Genomic DNA, 22479 nt, shown 5'->3' with positions numbered 1-22479 from the left:
CTCTCCCCCCGCACCCTCTCACACTCTCGCCCCACACCCTCTCACACTCTCCCCCCGCACCCGCTCACACTCTACCCCGCACCCTCTCGGACACCATCCACCTCCAGCAGTTTAAACATACAGCATGTATAATGATGTAACATACAGCCCTCCCCACCCACAACATGTGTCCGTTATTCTGCTACAGCCAGCCCATCATTCATTCCTCAGTCACCAGGACAGTTACATCGAGCTGAATTTTATGCTTTTTTTTGGCCATTTTGTCAGGTTTGTGGCGTTTCTCGCTGTAAGGTCTAGTGAGGTTTCTCGTGCTACTGTCCCAAGCCTGTCTCATTAACTGCACACTCCCCGCTCCTCCACTCCCGTGTTCAATGTGATCCCAACTCTCCTACTCATCATATGTGCCTGAATAACTCACCACTTCCACATATCCCAGACTAGCTAGTATCCCTGGCACCAGCATCATCTTTAAAATCCTGTTGTGTTCCCCAGGCCGGCACTGTCAGTCGGAGATGCTCAGCGCTGTCCTGACATTTACCCAGTCATGGCAGGCAGGGGAAAATAGGTGCCCAGCTTTGGGGGCAGGGTCCTTGAGCTCCTCCTGGACGGCGTGCTGTGGAGCAGGTGTAGTGTGGTCACCACAGTATGATCCACGTGGAGAAACCACCAGCAGTGAAGGAAGGAGCTCAGTGACTTTCTGCATTCGGCCAGGATGCTGCCAGCTTCTCTGTGATAGCTCACACTCACTTCATCTCTGCACCAGGGCTCACATTCTGCCTCACCTTACCTCATTAGCCGTCCCCGCTCCACACATACACAGATACACACACACACACACACACACACACACACAGATACACACAGACACACACACACACAGACACACATATACACACAGACACAACACACACACACATACACACACAGACACACACATACACAGACACACACACACATACACAGATACACACAGACACACACACACATAGACACACACACAGAGATACACACAGACACACAGACAGACACACACACACATACACAGATACACAGACACACACACATATACACACACACAGACACACACATACACACACAGACACACACACATAGACACAGACACTCACACATACACACGCACACACACAGACACAGACAGACAGACAGACACACACAGACACACACACACACACACACATACACATGCAGACACACACACACACAGACACACCCTCCTGGCACTCTGAGCTGCCTAATCACTCACTTGGATCACCTCACCAACCTTCCCCCACGTGCACCAGCGCCAATGTCTGTGCCAGCTACTTTTATCTCCTTCAAATTCCCTCCCTTTCTCTCATTTCAGCAGGAAACTGCCCACTATTGGACAGAAAGAACCAAGATGGACACCAGGCTGTAGTTCCCTCGGCTCCTCACTCCCAGGAGGACAGACCGGGCTCTGACCATCCATTCCCAAGCCCCTGGACTAAGATCAGATGCTGCCCTGTGCTGATAGCCCCTAACTAAAGCTGGTCCCTTTCATTGGCTGGCTTTGTATCCACGCTACTGTGTATTCTTTACAAGATTCACTTCAGAAATTCGCCAACGATCCTCAGACAACAGCTTCCAAACCCACAACCACTTCCAACCAGAAGAACAGGGGCAGCAGATACATGGGAAAACCACCCCCTGGCAAGTTCCCCTCCGAGCCACTCACCATCCTGACTTGGAAATAGATCACCGTTCCTTCAGTGTCGCTGGGTCACAATCCTGGAATTCCCTCCCTAAGGACATTGGGGGTCAACTCACAGCACATGGACTGCAACGGTTCAAGAAGGCAGCTCACCCCCACCTTCTCAAGGGGGCAATTAGGGATGGGCAGTAAATGCTGGGTCCAGGCAGCGATGCCCACGTCTCATGGGAGGAAGAAAATACAGCAATGCAGGACAGAGGCACCGTGAGCCTTGTAGCTGTTGCTATTTTATGGGGGCGGGATCTGGTGTGGGGCAGGGCAGGTGGGCCAGAGTCAAGTGAGGACTAACAGAGAATGTGAGCAGCCCAGAAATGCCACCTGGTCTGAATGTGAGGCAGGTGCCCATCCCCAGGCGAGAACTGTCCTGGCACCAGCATTCCAACGCAAACTCTCAACATGCCTCCAAGGGCAACGTTAAAGGTCAGAGGTGTATTGGAAGTGAGTTGGGAAGGTGCCATGAGGGTGCCCTGACCTGTTGTTACTAGGTGACCAAGACGGAAGCGCAGGAGGTGAGCTGGCATTCCCAGGTACCCGCGCTGACGTTCCCGTTGGGAATTCCCCATGTCTAGTTTCCTGGCAGAGTATGGTGGGATAGGAAGCTGCATGTTAATGGAATAGGACGAGCATGTTAATGAGGCTGATAACCAGTAGTACTTTCCATTAATAGGCCCCTCACCATGGCCTAGTGAGAATCTCATTTTAGGATCCTGGTTGAAAAATGAAGCAAGTTGCTCCCGATGTCAAGGCTGGACTTCTCTGGTGCTTCTCCCAGATTCCTCACCGTACCGTAACATCGTCCGGCACCCCCCCACCCCCTCCGCCAGATTCTGCCCACTAACCAATCATCCCCTGCCCTCTAAACCTGCTTCACATGAAGCCTACACTCGGCGTTAACCTCCTGTTTATAACATCATGGGATTATTCACAATTAATTCTCATATCAGAGGGTAATAAACAATCTGCTATAGGAAGGGGGTTATGAAACCTGAGAGGGTTCAGAAAAGATTTACAAGGATGTTGCCAGGGTTGGAGGGTTTGAGCTACAGGGAGAGGCTAAATAGGCTGGGGCGATTTTCCCTGGAGCGTCGGAGGCTGAGGGGTGACCTTACAGAGGTTTATAAAATCATGAGGGGCATGGATAGGGTGAATAGACAAGGTCTTTTCCCCAGGGTGGGGGAGTCCAAAACTAAAGGGCACAGGTTTAAGGTGAGAGGGGAAAGATTTAACAGGGACTGAGGGACAACTTTTTCACACAGAGGGTGGTGCGTGTATGGAATGAGCTGCCAGAGGAAGTGGTGGAGGCTGGTACAATTACAACATTTAAAAGGCATCTGGATGGGTATATGAATAGGAAGGGTTTAGAGGGATATGGGCCAAATGTTGGCAAATGGGACTAGATTTATTTAGGATATCTGGGTGACATGGATGAGTTGGACCAAAGGATTTGTTTCCGTGCTGTATATCTCTATGACTGTATACCTGGTCAGTTTATACTCAGGCTGTTTGTGGGAACTTGCTGTGTACAAGCTGGTTACTACATTACAGCAGTGATGATAACACTTGGAAAAAGTAATGTCATTGGCTGTAAAACTCTTTGGGAAGTTCTGAGCGTATTACAGAAATGAAAGTATCTCTTCTTTTATCATCAAAAACATTCCCCTGGGAGGTCGCCGGACATGGAAACTGTCAGAGAGGCTGGGCCTCTATCCACTGGGGTTTTGAAGTATGTGACGTGACCTCCTGGAGACAGACACGATCTTGGGGGAACTGAGTAAGGTCAACACCCACAGTGGGTTTGTCCTCATGGGAGACACCACAATTAGAGGGCACGGTTTGAGAAAAGGTGTCACCAAATTCAGGTGGAGATGAAGAGAGTGAGGGAGGTGGGTCATTGAATATTATTGAGGTTGAGATAGATCAGACAAGGATCCAAGGTCATAGGGGGCTGACATAAATCATAGAAACCCTATGGCCATTCAGCCCATGATAATGCTCCAAAGAGCTAACCCACCTAGCCTACATATCCCTGGACACTATGGGCAATTTAGCATAGCCAATCCACCTAGCCTGCACACCTTTGGACTGTGGGAGGAAACCCATGCAGACACAGGGAGAATGTGCAAACTCCACACAGACAGTTGCCCGAGGGTGGAATTGAACCCAGGTCCCTGGTGCTGTGAGGCAGCAGTGCTAACCACTGAGCCACCGTGCCACCCTGTTCCAGAAAGTAAAGGTCAGATCCCAGTCTGACCTGAGATGATCTTATTGAATGGTGGAGCATCCCCAAGCAGTGGAGAAACATTTTGCTCACACTGATGATTGGCAACAATCCTACTTCATATTTTTTGAAGTAATAATATGCAGCAGTAAAAGTTTAAAAGGGGGGCTGGGGGGGAGGGCGGGTGCTGCTTACCATGCACTTATCCAGGGAAGCCTTGATACTGTCCATTGTGGGCTGTGGTGGGATCCAGTTATCTGTGGTCTCTGCTACTTCATACAACCACTGGACCATTTCTTCAAGTTTAGAGCTAAAGCTCTGTGGGAACAAAATAGTGGATCAGTTACATACAATTATATAGAACACACAGCACAGAAATAGGCCATTCAGCCCAACTCATCCATGCTGGTGTTTATACTCTGCTCTGCCCAGGACCATAAGAAACTACAGAGGGTTGTGGACACAGCCCAGTCCATCACGGAAGCCAAACATCCAATCACTGACTCTGTCTGTACTTCCCAGTGCCTTGGGAAGGCAGCCAACATGATCAAAGACCCTCCCTGACCGCCGGCTCCGCCCCTCCCCCCGACCCCGGTTATAATCTCTTCCAACCTCTTCTGTCACGCAGAATACACAAAAGCTTAAACACACATATCAAATAGATTCAAGAACAGCTTCTTCCTCGCTGTTACTAGACTTCTGAATGGACCTCTCAAACTTCAAATTTAATGTTTATCTCACTCTTTGTGCACCTTCTCTGCAGCTGTAACATTGTATTCCTCGCTCTGTTTTATTACCCTAATGCACTTTGTATGGTATGATCTGCCTGCACTGCATGCAAAACAAAACTTTTCACTGTACCTGGGTACATGTGACAATAATAAATCCAATCCAATCAAATACACCACATGATTCCATCTGTCTCATCACAGCCTGCCTTTCTAACCCTTTCACTCTCATGCTCCTGCCTAGTTTCATTTTGAAAGCATCAGAGATATTTGCCACAACCACTTCCTGTGGTAGTGGGTTCCACATTCTCCCTACTCCCTGAGAAAGATAATGTCTCTAGATTTCTCTGTTGGAAATATTTACACCTCTCTTGTATTTATAACCTCTAGTTTACGGCTCTCCAACAGGGAGACACATGCTCTCAATATTGACACTATCTAACCCGTTCAGAATTTTACATGCCTCTCCAAATTTTAAAGCTTTGTATTTTAAAACAGAAATCTTAAATGAAACAAAGAATGGCTGAAACTGAAGATGTGAAATAGAAACAGAAAGTGCTGGAGGAACTCAGCAGCCCCTGCCTAATCTTTCACAGTTACAGGGTGATTTGCAAAGTCACATCCTCAACTTTAACAATGCAAACTCTCAAGTTCTAAACTGAAACCATACCAGCTTAGTTTCCTAGCTCGCCCAATCCAGGACCTTTGTATCAGCAAGAAGCAAGATTGATTTATTCTGTGAGGTATTCGAATGGAACATAGAACTGGAAACACTTTACCTGAATGTGAGCCAACAGGCTCACATTGTTCTCAGTTGCTTGTTCGAAGGGCTGGTTGAATAGCAGCTGAGAACCAGACCATGTGCCCAACTTTCTAATAAAGTCATTGGCCTTTTTTAAGTCGGCGATTATATCTTCATACTGTAGACTCTTGGGCTTCTTTCTGGGACTAATTCCCAGTTGGCAGCTTGACTGAGCAGCCTCAGTGCTGTTGTCCTGCTTAGTGAGGTTACACTTGGTGTTGCCACTTTTAGGGTCTGTGCCCTCTCTCATCCCATTGGCTACTTTGGCAGACTTGCTCTCCAAATGAACAGAGAGCTTCTCCAGTTGTTGGGCCAAGGCTTCCAGTTCATTCAGCTTGTATGGGAGAGTGAGAAATTCCTCCTCACTCTCCCACTCTTTGTTTAAAGGTAGGACCTGCGTGGTTAATATAAAGCCTCCAGGATCTTTCCCTGAGAGCAAAGGCTTGGAAGATTCCTCATTTGAGCTGCCTGAGAGAAAACTCGAATCAATGACTGAAGAGGCCATGGTCCGCTCAGACAGGACTGCCCGGTTAACGAGGCCCTCGGTTTTATTCCTCGCAGGACTATCCACAGAGGTGTTTGGAATGATACCAGCCTTAGGAGATTGATCGGAGAGCCAATAGGATGGTTGGTTGTGCAGGTGGAGTGGACTGGAGGAACAGTAAGGAGTCTCTGTGTGATCCTCTCTGTAGCTAGAATGGCCCCAGGTGACATTAGCAGCACTGCCAATGTTAGACTGGTAGGCAGGCAGTGACAATGAGGTGTTTGTAATAGTTGTATTTGACAGGGAGGGTATCGGGCTGTCATCCATGATCCCAGAATCCTTTAGATAGGAGTCAGAGGTCATATCATCATCATCATCATCATCATCATCATCATCATCTAAGTTGTCCCTGGAGCTGATGTGCCCTGGTCTTAAGGGATATGTAAAATCCAGCAGAGCTTGGTATTCCTCGTCAGGGTCCCAGTCAGGGGAGGTGCGGTCTCGAAATGGCCTGTTGGAATCTGATTGCCTCATGGCCCAGTATTCGGAGAAACAAGGTGTGACCTCTTTGTCACGGAGTGCCTTAAAGCTGGAGACTGACAGGCCAACACTGTCAGTCGAGATTTGGCCGAATGGTGTATATCGGCCCACATCGACATTGTGTGAGCTTAATGTGGCTTTCCTTTTTGGTATACACTGAGAGAAAGCAGACATATCGAGGCAGGTACTGTACCTCGAAGTGGACAGGCACCTCCCATTGAGTGGTTTCTCAACCTCGAGGCTCTTGAGTGATCTGGATATACCAGCAATAGATCTTGTCATCTTCGGGTCGGATTTACCACCAGGTTCATACACTCGAGACAGAGAAAGTGACAAGGATTTTGGCTGGTATGTAGGATACGGGGAATGTAAGGATTCAGAGAGGAGAGAGAACGTCCCACTGTCATCCCGTCTTTCTGATGGGATCCCTCTCATATATCCGGAATAGAGGTGGGAATATCTTTTACTCTGATCCTGCATATCAGCTCCCTGGAAAACAAGACAAGGGAGATATTAAAGATGTTTTTCCCCTATAGCAAGCACCAACTTTTCAGACAATGGTTTCCATGTTTTTACATTCACAGAACTTCATTGAACGTAGTCACCATGACTTGGAGGGGACCATTCATCCCATCAAGTCTGTGGGCGTCCCTGAAAGGGCAACATTTATTATCCATGCCCTTGGATTGAGAGATGTGCTCAGCCATTTCAGAGGGCGGTTAGGAGCGAACCACTTTCCTACGGATCTGGGGTCACATGGAGGCCAGACAGGGTAAGGATGGCAGATCTCCTTCCTTCGAGCGCATTAGCAAACCAGAAGGTTCATTTTTTTATGACAAGTGGTGATACTTTCATGATTGGTTTTAATTTCCAGATTTTATGAACGGAATCTAAATTAAACTAAAGTATATCTAAATTCCACCAGTGGATCAAAACTATCCAACAGTGTGATGTGAACCCAGGGTAGAAGTCTGAACATAAACAGAAGCAGAAATTGCTGGTAAAGCTCAGCAGGTCTGGCAGCAGCTGTGGAGAGAAATCAGAGTTAACATTTCAGGTTGAGTGACCATTCTGAAGAAGCCCCACCTTTGGATTACTAACTCAGTTACATCACCACAAGGCCACAACTCACTCTCATTATTCAGCCATTGTATGTAAACAGTTCCAGATGGACAGTGACTTTTTTACAACAATTTGGTGACTTTCATGCCAATTTCTTTCACTTTCAGAAACAGAGAAGATCGAGACAGAACGAGGGAGAGGAGAAAGACTAATTTTGGCGAGACAGAGATAAAATAGGAAGAAATGGCAGCGGCAATCGCGGCATCAGGAGATTTCTTCAAGAGACAAAAATCTAAAAAATTACAGTTAACTGTGGCGAACAAAGGAAGTTCAGGATTGCATAAGATTAAAAGAAAAGGCCTATAAAGTTACCAGCAATAGGAGTAATTGGAAGGATTTTAGAATACATTAAAGGAGGACCAAGAAATGAAAAGGAGGGAAAATTGAATTTGAATGCAATTAACTTAAAAGTGGACTGTAAAAGTTTCTATAGGGACACAAAAGGAAATATTTGGCTAAAATGAATGTAGGTTCATTAAAGGCAAAGTCAGGAGAATTTATAGTGGGGAATAGAGAAACGGTAGTGAAGCTAAATTATTATTTTGTTGCAGATTTCACCGAGGAAGATACAAAATCTCCCAGAATTAGAGATGCAAGTGATTAGGGAGAATGAGAAGTTGAAGAAAATTAGCTTTAGTCAGGTCAATGGGTCAGAAAGTAGGCAGGGGAGATGTGGGTAAGGCATTTCCCTGACTGGGGAGTCTAGAACCAGGGGCACAATTTAAAAATAAGGGGGTCCAAGAGAGGACAGCATTTTTTTACTCAGGACGTTGCTGGAATTCTTTATCTCAGACAGCTCAGTCTATGATGTGAATATGTTTAAGGGAAGGCTGAACAGACTAAATGGTCTACTCCTGTTCCTATGTTAGTTGAGGACTGTGCTTATGTACGAGAGTAAATTTAAAATCCAGTTTAAACAACAATTTAAGTTGCATTGCTCAAGTCTCTTGCCAATTGGATACAAAATTAGCAGGGAGACACAGGGAGGTGGTTGAGGATTGTTTTTCAGACTGGAGGCCTGTGACCAGCAGTGTTCTGCAGGGGTCGGTACTGGGTCCACTTTTGTTTGTCATTTATATAAATCAGTTCAATGAAAATATGGGAGTCGTAGTTAGTAAGTTTGCGGATGAATCCAAAATTGGTGGTATAGTGGAGAGTGAAGAAGGGTATCTAAGCTTACAAAGGGATCTTGGTCAATTGGGCCAATGGGCTGGAGTTTACTTTGGAGAATGTGGCTTATTGCATTTTGGTAAACCAAACAAGAGCAGGACTTATATAGTTAATGGTAGGGTCCTGGTAGTCTTGTCGAACAGAGAGACCAGGCACATAGTTCTTTGAAATTTGCATCACAGGTAGACAGGGTGGTTAAGAAGGCGTTTAGCACACTTGCCTTCATTGCTCAGACCTTTGAGTATAGGAGTTGGAACGTCATGTTGAGGTTGTACAGGACGTTGGTGAGGCCTCTTCTGGAGTACTGTGTCCAGTTCTGGTCACCCTGCTATAAGTAGGATATTATTAAATTGGAAAGAGTTCAAAAAGATTTACCAGGATGTTGCCAGGACTGGAGGGTTTGAGTTGTAAGGAGAGGCTGGATATGACTTTTTCCCTGGGGCATCGGAGGTTGAGGGGTGACACTACAGAGGTTTATAAAATCGTGAGGTGCATCAATAAGGTGAATAGCCAAGGTCTTTTCCCCAAGGTTGGGGAGCTCAATACTAGGGGGCATATTTTTGACATGAGAGGAAAAAGATTTAAAAAGGGACCCGAGGGGCAACTTTTTGATGCAAAGGGTGATTCGCAGGTAGAATGAACTACCAGAGGAAGTGGCAGATGCACGTACAGTTACAACAGTTAAAAGACATTTGGACAGGTACATGAATAGGAAAGGTTCAGAAGGATATGGGCCAAATGTAGGCAAGTGTAATTTAGTTTGGGAAATTGATCAGCATGGACAAGTTGTACTCAAGTGTGTTTCCGTGCTTTATGACTCTATAACAATGTTTCTTTTAAAAACAAAGTAGTGAACAGATGCACCTGGACAGCCAGAACAATGTTTATATTCCTTACCTGTTTAGAGCTGGCTGTTAAAGTAAGGCTCCTGAATTGACTAGACACCTGCTTGTGGTTGATCAATCTTCAGTCTGCTATGAATTTTCCTAATGTGATTTTCCAGCTGATAGAGTAAATAAACAACTTGGACATTTTTCTTCTGCATTTGCTTCAACGATCCTTCATTCAAACATTGATGGGTTTTGGCAGTGTTCACAGTTAATGGAGACGAACGGAAGTAATTAAAGTACAGTAACCGAGAGACTGTGTGAGGAAGTTTAGATGGATCTGCTAGCAGTTCAGTATAATCCCATGGATCAAAACTCTTAGACTTGCTCCCAGCTGAAATGTAAGGAAGGAGTCGAATCTTCAAGCCCATTAAGGTCTATACCAGCAACTTTTATGACTGCTGGCATTTTCTGAAAGGTCAAAAAAAAGTAACCGATTAATTAATTAATCAGGAAGGGTCACCTGAAACGTTAACTCTGACTTTTCTTCACAGATGCTGCCAGACCTGCTGAGCTTTTCCAGCAACTTCTGTTTTTGTTCCCGATTTGCAGCATCCGCAGTTCTTTCGGTTTTTATTTTTCAATCAGTTAATCGATCATCTCAAGAACAGAAACTGACTATTTGGCCCGACCGGTCTGTTTAAACGCCACATGATCCTGCTCCTAAATCTGATCTCACAGTGGAGTAAGATAAGAGACAGGAGGAGCAAGGCTGTTCATTAAAACCGGGTGTTGTTCAGGAACAGTGAAAACTGTCGCACAGCACAGGGCAGTACTGGCCACATGTCCCATCTCAGTATAATAGGGGGAGTGAGATTTGAAATAGGGAGGACTGGCTGATGGATTGAGGGCCAGGCAGAGAGGGCTGCGGAGTAATTAGAGTAGCCACAAGGAATACAGTGTAACAAATATTACTGCTGATAGACGTGCATCTTGGAGAGAGAGAGGAAAAGCAGAAAGGAGACAGTAAGTAGGATCACTGCAAAGAAGGTGCAGACACAAGCAGTCATCACAATGGGAAAAGGAAGATCAAGAGGAGGTTTTTAAAATGAGGCAGGAGTTTGATTTTTGGACTGTCTTCATTTCTTAGGGAGTGAGAGTGATTAAGTTGCGATGATCAGTTAAGAGGTTGAGGGGTTGTTGGACTGTGAATTCCTTACCACACAGAGCAGGGGTGCAATTAACAGGTATTTGAATCTGAGAGAGATACAAGACCGTGGGGTAAAAGTGAAAGAGTAATTTTATCTCTGGATTGCTCTGTCACAGAGCCAGCACAGAAACTATGGGACAAATGGCCTCTTTCTGCATCAGACAATAAATCTGAAGATTTGGGAAACTAAAAAACAGGAACAGGAGTGGGCCATTCGGCCCTTTGAGCCTGCTTCACTATTCAATCTGATCATGGCTGATCGTCTAATGCAGTCCTTGCTTTCTCCCCATACTCTTTGATCCCTTTAACCCTAAGGAGCTATACATCAATGGGAGGAGGGAAAGAGTTTGGGATCACCAACAGATTCTTTTATTCTTCCTGGAATGTGGGTGATACTGGCAAGGCCAGCATTTATTGCCCCCTCCTTACCTGCCCCCGAACGGAGTGGTTTGCTGGACCATTTCAGAGCGCAGTGAAGAGTTAGCAGCATTGGTGTGGGGGGGTCTGAAGTCTAGCAACAGCAGATGGGGTGGGGGGCATTGTGAACCAGATGGGCTGTTATAATAATTGATGACTGTTTCCGGAGAAGCTACAAGTGCCACAATGGTGGAGTGACAGCGTCCCTGCCTGTGGACCAGGAGAACAGGGTGCTAGTCCCACCTGCTCAAGAGGTGTGTGATAGCGTTGCTGGATTAGAAAATAAAACACGAAAAGTGGTAGCTAAGTCAGGCACACAAAGCCCATGTATACAGAGGTGACAATGACCAGGTCTAGTTGCTCTCTTTGTGTGACATTGGTTAAGGATTCAGTCACATACTCCCCACACTCTCCACATTCTCTCCCCCTGGGATCTCCCTGCTCTCACATTTCGCACAATTCACAAGCCTTGGAATGGGAATAATGTTAGTCCCTGGATATGCTCCATCATCAGGAGACCTTCCACTCTAAAGGAACCAGCACCCACTGAGAGGGGGCTGCCCACAAGAATTGTTGTCATGCAAAAAGATTTGTTGTTACTAAACAGTGAGTCCCTTTCCACTTACACTGCCGTCTCACCCTGGGCTGGAATAGGATACAAGGCTCCTATCTAATGTCTTAATTAACACTTGAACAGTAGAGACTGACAAAGGAGTTTCTTTGCTAAACAACAGGGCAGTAACATTGCCTTCCCAGGGGCCTTTAGCTATGTCACACAGCAAGTTCAGACACGCCTGGGCCTGGATTCCAGCCTTTGTACAAGAGAACATGGCAGCAGCTGCAAGCAATAATGCCAGTAAAACCCAGAAAGAGGCAAATACAACACGGGACTGCTCCAAAACCAGCCAATGAAGGGTCTAGGCCCGAAACGTCAGCCTCTCTGCTCCTATGATGCTGCTTGGCCTGCTGTGTTCATCCAGCCCTGCACCTTGTTGTCTCAATTTCCAACCTGTTCAAATGCCAGAATCCAACAGAGCCAAAGAAATTCATCCAACGAAAAACAAAGCTTTCACTTTTCACAGGACCATTCAAACTGCTGTCTGCTCAAGTCTAATGTGTGAGGCCATTCAGCCCCTAAAGTCAGTTCCCAGCACTTAAATGAGATTAGGGCTGGTTGGGCAGGACCTGAGGGAGACAGAGATAAAGTCAATGTTTCACATTCGTCACAATCAGGCTCTGGTCATCGACCCAAGGCATTAACTCTGTTTCTCTCTCTTTGCAGACCTGCTGAGTTTCTCCAGCACTTCCTGTGTCAGATCTCCAGCATCTGCAGTATTTTGCTTCTCTATGACCATGCCTTTATCTTGTATCTCTTAATATTTCTGGCTAACAGAAAGTCTCAGATTTAAAATTAATTGGCATTTTTTGGAACTGAATTTGAACATTGTAGATGTTTCACGTGATTCCTAGTTTCAGGTCTGCCTCCATTTTAAAACTGTCTTGAGCTTCACACCCACCTGAAACAGTTTCTCTATTTCTCTCTATCTCTTCCCTTAATGTCTTAAACACTTTGATCAAATCAGCCCTTAACCTTCCATATTCCAGGAATACAATCCTCATTTCTCAAAGGCACAAACATGAAAACCAAACGCTTTTATCAAGTTTGACAATCCCAGTATCTAATTAACTCCTGGGTTTCATAATGACTGGAAAATGCTCTTTCCAAAATGAACTAAGAACACTCAGACTGCTTAGCAATAACTTGTATTTCTATAGCAACTTTTAGAGCAGTGAAATAACATAAGGTGTTAGACCCAAGTGGTTTAACATTTCCTTGCACGGCTTAATGTTAAAACAGGAGGCACAAAGTGGTCAGTCTTACAGTGCATCTTAAAGGAGGGAACCCAGCCGGAGAGGTTAGGGGAGGCAATTTCAGAGTGAGGGGAGTGACTAACTGCAGACACAGCCAACAATGTACCTGCCAGTACAATCAGGTGTGTGAGAGAGTCAGAGAGTCACAGAATTATACAGCATGGAAACAGACCCTTCAGTACAACCCATCCACACCAACCAGGTACCTTAAACTGATCCATTTGCCAGCATTTGGCCCATATCCCTTTAAACCCTTCCTATTCATATACCCATCCAGATGCCTTTTAAATGTTGTAACTGTACCAGCCTCTACCACTTCCTCTGGCAGCACATTCCAAACATGCACCACCCTCTGCATGAAAAAGTTGCCCCTTAGATCCCTTTTAAATCTTTCCCCTTTCACCTTAAACCTGTGCCCTCTAGTTCTGAACTCCCCTGCCCTAGGGGAAAGACCTTCTCTATTCACCCTAACCATGCCCCTCATGTTTTAATAAGCCTTTATAAGCCTCTGATGTTCCAGGGAAACTACCCCAAGCCCATTCAGCCTCTCCCTGTAGCTCAAACCCTCCAAATCCAGCAACATCGTTGTAAATCTTTTCTGAACCCTTTCAGATTTCACAACATCCTTCCTATAGCAGGGAGGCCAGGAGTGAACAGAGTATTCCAAAAGTAGCCCTAACCAATGGCCTGTACAGCTGCAATATGACCTTCCAACTCAATGTTCTGACCAATAAAGGTGGGCGTGCCACACACCACCTTCACTACCCTGTCTATCTGCAACTCCACTTTCAAGGAACTGTGCCAGAGTTGGAGCAGTGAAGAGGTCTCACAGGACTGTGGGCCCCAAATGTAATATTTCCGAGTTAAAACAGTTAACTAAGTGGGAATGTGTTGTGAGGAAAGTGTTAAAAGGCCTCAGCAGGATTGGGCAAGGACATGGCAGATGGAATATAATGTGGAAAAATGCATCCACTTTGGTGGCAAAAATAGAAGTGTTGAGTATTTTGTCAAATGGGAGGAGGTTTGAAAGTGTAAATGTACAAAAGGAACCTAGGTGTCCTTGTCAATAAGTTACTGAAGGCTAACACAGGTGCAGCAAACTGTTAGGAAGATTAATGGAATGTCAGCCTTTATCACAACAGGAGTACAGGAATAGTGAAATCTTGTATCAACTGTGTAGGAGCTTGGATCGACTGCACCTAGAGTCCTGGGCGCAGTTTTGGTCTTCCTTATCTCAGGAAAGATAGTACTGCAACAGAGGGAGAGGAGCAAAGGTTCAGCAAGCTTGTCCCCAGGATTGCGAGACTGTCCTGTGAAGAGAGAGATTGGTCACACTCAGTGTGTGGATTTTCTACAGTTTCGAAGAATGAGAGGTGATCTCATTGAAACTTAGAAAATACGTAAAAAACATTGACAGGGCAAATGGAGCTAAGATGTTTCTCTAACTGGGGAGTCGAGGACATGGGAATACAGGAACATAGAATTAGGACCGTGTATGAGCAATGAGCCCTTAGAGCCTGCTCTGCCATTTAACATGATCATGGCTGATCTTATCCTGGTCTCAACTCCACTTTTCTGCCTGCTCCCCATAGCTCTTTATCCCAGTTCTCATCTGAAACATATCTATTTTATTCCTGAATCTGCTGATTGATTCTGCCTCCACTGCACTCTGGCAGGGAGGTCCACAAATTCACAATCCTCTGAGAGAAATCCAGGGGCACAATTTAAACATAAGGGAGATTAAACTTGGGTCTGAGATGAGGAGAAATGATTTATTCAGAGGGCAGTGAGCCTTTGGAATTCTCTATCACAAGGGGCTGTGGAAGCTCGGTCTTTGAGTCTGTTTAAGGTAGAAATTGACAGACTTGGCCAACCCTGGGGATGACAGGCCAATCGTATGAGTTTGACTGGGCCTATATTCACTGGGGTTTAGAAGAATGTGAGGGGATCCAATTGAAACATATACAATTCTAACAGGGCTGGACAAAGTGATGCAAGCAGGATGTTTTCCCTGGTCGAGGAGTCTAAAACTAGTGGACACATTCCCAGGAAACAGGGCCATTTCCTACTGAGATAAGGAAACATTTCTTCGCACCGAGAATGGTCAACCTATGGAATTCACTGCCACAGAAAGCAGAGGAGGCCAAGTCACTGAATACATTCAACATTGAGATTTGATAAATTTTGAGATACAAGAGACCTCAATAGGGATGAAGGGAAAGCAGGAACATGACATTGAAATATAGGATAGGTCATCATCAATGGCAGAACAGACTTGAAGGGCTGACTGGCCTGCTGTTGCCCCTAATTTCTATGTTCTGTTCCTGATTACCAATGGGGTAAAATGTTATCAGGACGGGGGAAAGGTATTAAGGTGTTCGATCAGCCATGATCATACTGAATGGTGGAGCAGGCTGAATGGCCTCCTGTTGCTATGGGCCAGGTTTGCTACAGAAAATGGGCAGGAACATGCTGTAGTCCACAGTCTCCTCCTGACAGAGTTTTCAATTCTCCAGGAACTAATGACAAATTCCCAGAATACATCTGGGAGTAACTTGGGAAAAGCATGAACAAATTCAATGTAATTTCATTGCAACGCTTTGCCATTCATCAAAATGCTCTTGGTGGTTGTGGGCAGGAGGGGGCTGTTTGATTTCTAAATCAAGAATCGTCCAACTGGATAGTGAAGAAGTGTGCCGGCTTTCCCATTGGCTCAGGGACACACTGGCGAGGTGAGCATGGACTTGTAAGCTGACCAATGGGAGGAGGGAGAGGGAGGGGAATCTGGCGTCTGGGCACAGGGACGTGACTCCTTGTTGCTGGGTAGATTATCTCGGGTGAGCACAGCGTCTGGATGGAGAGACCACCAGGCTGGCACTGGGAATATGCATACAGTGAGCAAATTACAAAAGATTGGATTCTGTCCACGCACCAATTGTCACACAAACGTGTAACAACATGTCCCACAATAATACAAGTACTATAACATCCTGTACACAACACCACTGTATAATCCTTACCATTGATCCATGTGTTAATACAGGATTAATGACCTGCTTTCTTCACCATTCGTTGTTGACCCTTTCAATGTTAATCCAAACTCATTGTACCTTTATCTAACACTTTTAACAAAGTAACTCATCCCCAGGTGCTTTATGGGAGCAATTTTCAAACAGGAATTGACACTAAGCCACTGAAGAAAATTTAGATCAGGTGACCAAAAGCCCTGGGTCATTGAGCATTTTTTCTGTTCATTCACGAGACATATGTGTTGCTGGCTGGACCAGCATTTCTTGCCCATCCCTAGTTGCCCCTTGAGAAGGTGGGGGTGAGCTGCCTTCTTGAACCACTGTTATCCATGTGCTGCAGGTTGACCCACAATGCCCTTAGGGAGGGAATTCCAGGATTTTTACCCAGTGACACAGAAGGAACTGCAATAATGATGGTGAGTAGTTTGGAGGAGAACTTGCAGGGGGTAGTGTTTCCATGTATCCGCTGCCCTTGTCCTTCTGGTTGGAAGTGGTCATGGGTTTGGAAGGTGCAGTCTGAGGATCGTTGGTGAATTTCTGCAGTGCATCTTGTAGATAGTACACACTGCTGCTACTGAGCAGCGGTGGTGGAGGGAGTGGGATGTTTGTGGATGTGGTGCCAATGAAGTGGGATGCTTTGTCCTGGATGGTGTCAAGCTTCTTGAGCGTTGTTGGAGCTGCACTCATCCAGGATAGGGCGGACTGTTCCTGATTTGTGCCTTGTGGACAGGTTTTCCAAAGTCAGGAGATGAGTTACTGACCACAATATTCCTAGCCTCTGACCTGCTCTTGTAGTCGCTGTGTTTATGTGACTGGGTCCAGTTCAGTTTCTGCTCAATGATAACTCCCAGGATGCTCAATGTGGGTGATTCTGTGATGGTAACACCATTGAATGTCAAGGGGTGGTGGTCAGATTGTCTCTTGTTGGAGATAGATGTAGCCTGACATTTGTGTGGTCTGAATGTGACTTGCCACTTGTTAGCCCAAGCCTGGATATTATTCAGATCTTGTAGCATTTGAACATGGACAGGTTCAGTATCTTGAGGAGTAGTGAATGGTGCTGAACCTTGTGCAATGATCGATAAACACCCCCACTCTGACCTTATGATGGAGGGAAGGTCATTGATGAAGCAGCTGAAGGTTCTGTCTGCTAAAACAAACAATTTCTTACTTTCCCACATCATACTCCAATTGCCAAATCTTTGCCCACTGGCTTAACCTGTTTGTATCCCTTTGTAGGTTTACATCCCATTCACAATTCACTCTCCTACCTACCTTTTGTCAACGACAGATTGTGCTCCCATATCTTTGATCCCTTCATCCAAGCAATTGCTATAAATTGTAAAGAGTTGGGGCCCCAGCACTGACTCCTGGAACTCACCAATGGGGCTCTGTACCAGGCTGAAAAACGACCTACTTATTCCTACTCTCTGCTGATCGTCAGGCCAAGGACACTATCCTGGGAAATTCCTGCAGAAATGTCCTGGAGTGACTCACCCCACACAACATCCCATAGAACTGCATAAAATAGGAGAAGTAGCCCATTCAGCCCCTGGAGTCTGCTTCGCCATTCAATAAGATCGCCATTCAATAAGATCTTGCTGAGCGGTTTATTTTTCAAATTCCACATCCCCATCTACCCCTAGTGTAACCTTTGATTCCATACCTGAAAACAATCACTCCCCTTCTACCTTAGAAGGATTTGATGACCCAGCCCCCACTAGCTTCTGAGGCAGAGAGTTCCAAAGGTGCTCAACACTCAGAGAAATGATTTCTCCTCATCCTCCCCTGCTCTCCTTCCATAGTCCAGCCCCATCACTTATCCATCCCTCAGCGTTATAGTCACCTCACTTCCATATCGCTGGAATTGTCAATCTCTGTATCTGGGTTGGAACATTCCCTGCAACTAACCCTAACCCTAACCATAATCCTTTAAATCCATCCCTGTTCAGGTCCTGCTAATCAGCTCACAGCCCCCCTTCCAGTTGTACCAGGCATTGTCAAAACTCTAGTGAGTTCTGAGGAAGGGTCATCGGACCCGAAACGATAACTCTGATTTTTTTCTTCACAGATGCTGCCAGACCTGCTGAGCTTTTCCAGCAACTTCTGTTTTTGTTCTGATTTACAGCATCCGCAGTTCTTTCGGGTTTTAATATTGTACTCAAGTTGATCTGACTGACTGTAGATTTATTTCTGACGCAGCATCACTGATTGATCAAGACTATAGCAGAAACTTACGGAACTCATTCAATTATATTAAAATTCCAAGGAAAATTACCTTCAAAAAATTGTGGATGTAAACCTTTTCTTTCAGTCGAACAAGTTCATCATTGGGACACTATGATACAATGTCTGTCGCTGCTCTTTCAAAGAATATCTGCAGAATATTCTGTCCTGTGGCTCCTTTTTTTCCCAGCTCCCAGCTGACCAGGGATTAACTATATCCGCTCTTCACATGGTCACTGAGCAATAAGGGTGAAGCTCCAGTTGCTTTTAGTACCTTTCGGAGCACTCTAGGCTACAGTGAATAAAGGTACCACTGGGCATATTAAATACAAAGTGGAAAATCCATTCCAGGCAGCTTGAGTTCAGGTTTTGAGGTATGGCTCCTGGTTAGTGAGTGGTTATTGACCGAAGGGTATTATATACGCAGCTGGCGGACAACTATGAAAAGGCAAGTACTCATCCTGTCCATCTGAAGGTCCCACTTTATTGTGACCTAATTTCCATCATAACTCAGCAAGTGCCTATGGCATAAATATAAGAGATGTTGGTTGGTTGGTTGTTTTGCTCAGACTGATCGCTAGTTCAGTTTGCTCAGGGTCTGTACCCAAGCTCAGTTTAGGTCCTCCGACTTCCAGGACCTCAAGCACTGGCAGCATCAATAGTTTCAAAATGCACAGGAACTGAGTGAATCTCGCCTGCACACAATATAGCTGCAGGAAGGTTTTCCAAGCTCGAGTTTAAAAAAAGGCGCGAGCTCTCTTTGTTACAGCTAAATGGAGTTTTGAAGCCAAGGGCAGTTCTGAACAAGGCTGAAAGTCAAAGCCAGCTACAGACAGGAAATGTTAATAAACCCGTAAAGAACATAGATTGTTATTGGCTACTGCTGCAAAGATAAAATGCTTGGTATAATTGTAAATGTTTAGCTAATTTAAGTGTTTTGAATGCTTTTGAAACTGACAAAATCTGAGACAAACATCAAAGAGAAAGTACTGAAGAAAAGTTAAGAGCCTAAAATCCATCAGACCACTGGGACTGGCTCTGCACCCTTAGCTTCTAAAAGAGAAAGCTGCAGGAATAGTGAATGTAGTCACAATGATCTTCCAAAATTATTTTGATTCAGCAACAGCTCTAGTAGACTGGTAAAGCTGAGAAGCAGGAAACTACCAGCCTGTTAAACTGATATCAGTTACTAGGTAAATGCTGGAATCCATTATTGAGAAAGCCTTAACAATGCACTTGCAAAAGCAGAGTATGATTAGAACAAGCCAATATTGTTTACTAAAAGAGAATCCTGTTTGACAGTAAAATGAAACAAACAGCTGCAGATACCAGAGATCTGAAACATACAAAAACAGAGAGCGTTGGAGAAGCTCAGCAGGTCTGGCAGCATCTGTGGAGAGAATAAAGTTAATGTTTTGGGTCCAGTGATCCTTCTTTGGATCCTGAAGGCAGATAAAGGGGAACTAGATGCAGTGTACCTGGATTTCAAAAGGCATGCAATAAGATGCCATGGAACAGGTTAATAGACAAGATAAAAGCACATAGAGATAGGATTAATCTATTGACATGGATAGGGGATAGGTTAATAAACAGGAAGTACAGTGGGCATAAATGAAGCATTTTCCAGTTAACAGGCAGTGAATAATGGGACAGTGCTGGTGCCTCAGTTATTTCCAACCTGCAGGTTAAGTGAGTGAGCATCGAAGTGACTGACGGATTACAAAGTTGGGAAATTAGAAGTTCTTGACTTAGGAACAGAAAAGCAAAATACTTTTAAAAGCCTTGAATCTTGCAGATGTTGCGTTCAGAGATACTTGGGTGAACGTGTACAAAGAACACAAAAGGTTAGTGCAGCAAGCAATTAGGAAAGCAAATGGGATGTTGGCCTTTAGTGTAAGGACATTGGAATACAGGAAGAAAAAGTCTTACTCCAACTGTGCAGGGTTTTTGTGAGATCATGTCTGGAATATTGTGCACAGTTTTAGTCTCCATGTCTAAGGAAGGCCATACCTCTATTGGAGGTGGTGCAATGAAGTTTCATTAAATTAGTTCCTGGTTTGAGGGATGTATCTGCTGATGAGACCCTGAGTAAAAAGGCTCCATCTTCTCTGCAATTTTGAGGAATGAGAATGAGAAATGATCTCATTGAAATATGCAAAATTCTTCAGGGAATTCAAACACAGAGTCACAGTCTCTAGATAAAGGGCCAAACATTTAGGACAGAGCTGAAGAGAAATTTCTTCACTCAGGTGGTCATGAATCTTTGGAATTCTCTACACACAGGATTGTGGATTTCCCTTGGTGAATACATTTAAGGCTGGGACAGAGATACATTTTGGTCCCTCTGAGATGAGGAGTGGTGGGAAGGTGGTGTTGAAGTTCAATGTCATCCATGATCATATTGAATGACAGAGCAGGATCGATGGGCTGAATGGTCACACCTGCTCCTATTTCTTAGTTTCTTGCCTGTGAAAGAGTTCCAGTCATGTGCTCCATACACAAACTGTGTGTTCCCTTCACACAATGCTGTCTGATGTCCTGAGTGTTCTCACTGTTATTCCTTCAGATTGCCATTGTTTTGTTATTGAACAAACAAAAAGGCAGTTACTGATAGAACAAAGAGTTCAACAAAACAGAGTTACTAGAATTGGAATTGAGTGCAACTTGGTGATCAGCACCAGCTCCCTTTTTGCCCTGGTGCACAGATGATCTAGAGTTCGATAGTGGGAACACAAACCCTAAATCTTATCAAGACTGTCAAGACTAGGCAAAGATGTGAAGACCAGACAGGTTAGTGAAATGGACAAAACAATGGCAGATCCAATTTAATGTGGAAAAGGGTGAGTGAACACATTTCAGGACAGAAATCAACAACAGCCAATGGGAAGACATTGAATAATGCATATGAAGAATTAAGACTAGAGAGTTGGGACATCATTCCTGAGTACACTTAGATTAAAAAGTAATAAAACCCAGCCAGCAGCATTTGTGGACTCTATAAATAAAGGTAGAGTAAATTATACTAAATTAATCTGCTTAACTAATGCAGCACTGATTGGGAATTCTGCCAGAGAACAGATAGATATTGGACCAACAGAAACCAGAGTATCAATTCATCACAATTACTGTTAGGAGGAAAAACCAGAGCAGGTGGGACCGTTTCCATCGTAACAAGAGAGGGCTAAGGAGAGATTTAATACAAGGTTTTTAAACTTCTCAGAGCTTCCACAGTTAATGACTTTCTTTTCATTTATTTTGTGGGATGTGGGCATTGCTGGCCAGGCCCAGTATTTATTGCCCGTCCCTAGTTTCTCTTGAGAAGGTGGGGGTGAACTGCCTTCTTGAACCGCTGCAGTCCACCTGCTCTGGGTTGACCCACAATGCCCTTAGGGAGGGAATTCCAGGATTTTGACCCAGCAACAGTGAAGTAACGGCGATATATTTCCAAGTCAGGATGGTGAGTGACTTGGAGAGGAACTTGGAGGTGGTGGTGTTCCCATGTATCTGCTGCCCTTGTCCTTCCAGATGGAAGTGGTAGTGGGTTTGGAAGGTGCTGTCTGAGGATCTTTGGTGAACTTCTGCAGTGCATCTTGTTGATAGTACGCACTGCTGCTGAGTGTCGGTGGTGGAGGGAGTGGATGTTTGTGGATGTGGTGCCAACCAAGCGGGCTGCTTTGTCCTGGATGGTGTCAAGCTTCTTGAGTGTTGTTGGAGCTGCACTCATCCAGGCAAATGGGGAGTATTCCATCACACTCCTGACTCGTGCCTGTCTTGGCCGTATAGAGAAAGGCTGGATATCTCCCTGCAGATCCTTGTGCACTATCACCTCTGTGGGAAAACCTGTTTACATGCAGAAAGAGGCCTTCTGCCTCCCTTCCATCAAACTGACAGTAACGCCAAGGAATTCCCAGCCCTGAGGTTGTTGTAGGAACAATCAGAATGATGCTAAAATGTATTGACGGTCTGGCAGCATTATATTCAAACAATAGGAACGGCAACAGGCTGATGACTCCTCAAGCCCCTCCATCATTCAGGAAGACGACGGCTAACCTTTTACCTTGCCTTGCTGCACAGTCCCCAGATC

At 45.1% G+C, this 22479-nt stretch overlaps 1 protein-coding gene across 1 annotated transcript in view; it reads right to left on the bottom strand.

The window, feature by feature from the left end:
• The window catches only part of cep68 (centrosomal protein 68), a 16942-nt gene extending 6836 nt beyond the window's left edge, over positions 1–10106 (bottom strand). The window contains exons 1-3 of the mRNA XM_048601009.1: positions 9712–10106; positions 5476–7011; positions 4164–4286 (exon numbers count right to left, since the gene is read on the bottom strand). Coding sequence (XP_048456966.1) covers positions 4164–4286; positions 5476–7002 — 1650 coding nt within the window. The 5' untranslated portion in view covers positions 7003–7011; positions 9712–10106. The remainder of the gene's footprint in view (positions 1–4163; positions 4287–5475; positions 7012–9711) is intronic.
• Between the last annotated feature and the right edge of the window lie 12373 nt (positions 10107–22479).

Source organism: Rhincodon typus, chromosome 9, assembly GCF_021869965.1.
Source record: "Rhincodon typus isolate 14 chromosome 9, sRhiTyp1.1, whole genome shotgun sequence".
Lineage (NCBI taxonomy): Eukaryota > Metazoa > Chordata > Chondrichthyes > Orectolobiformes > Rhincodontidae > Rhincodon > Rhincodon typus.
Note: the sequence above shows the minus strand (reverse complement) of the source record. Positions and strands in the feature narration are given on the sequence as shown.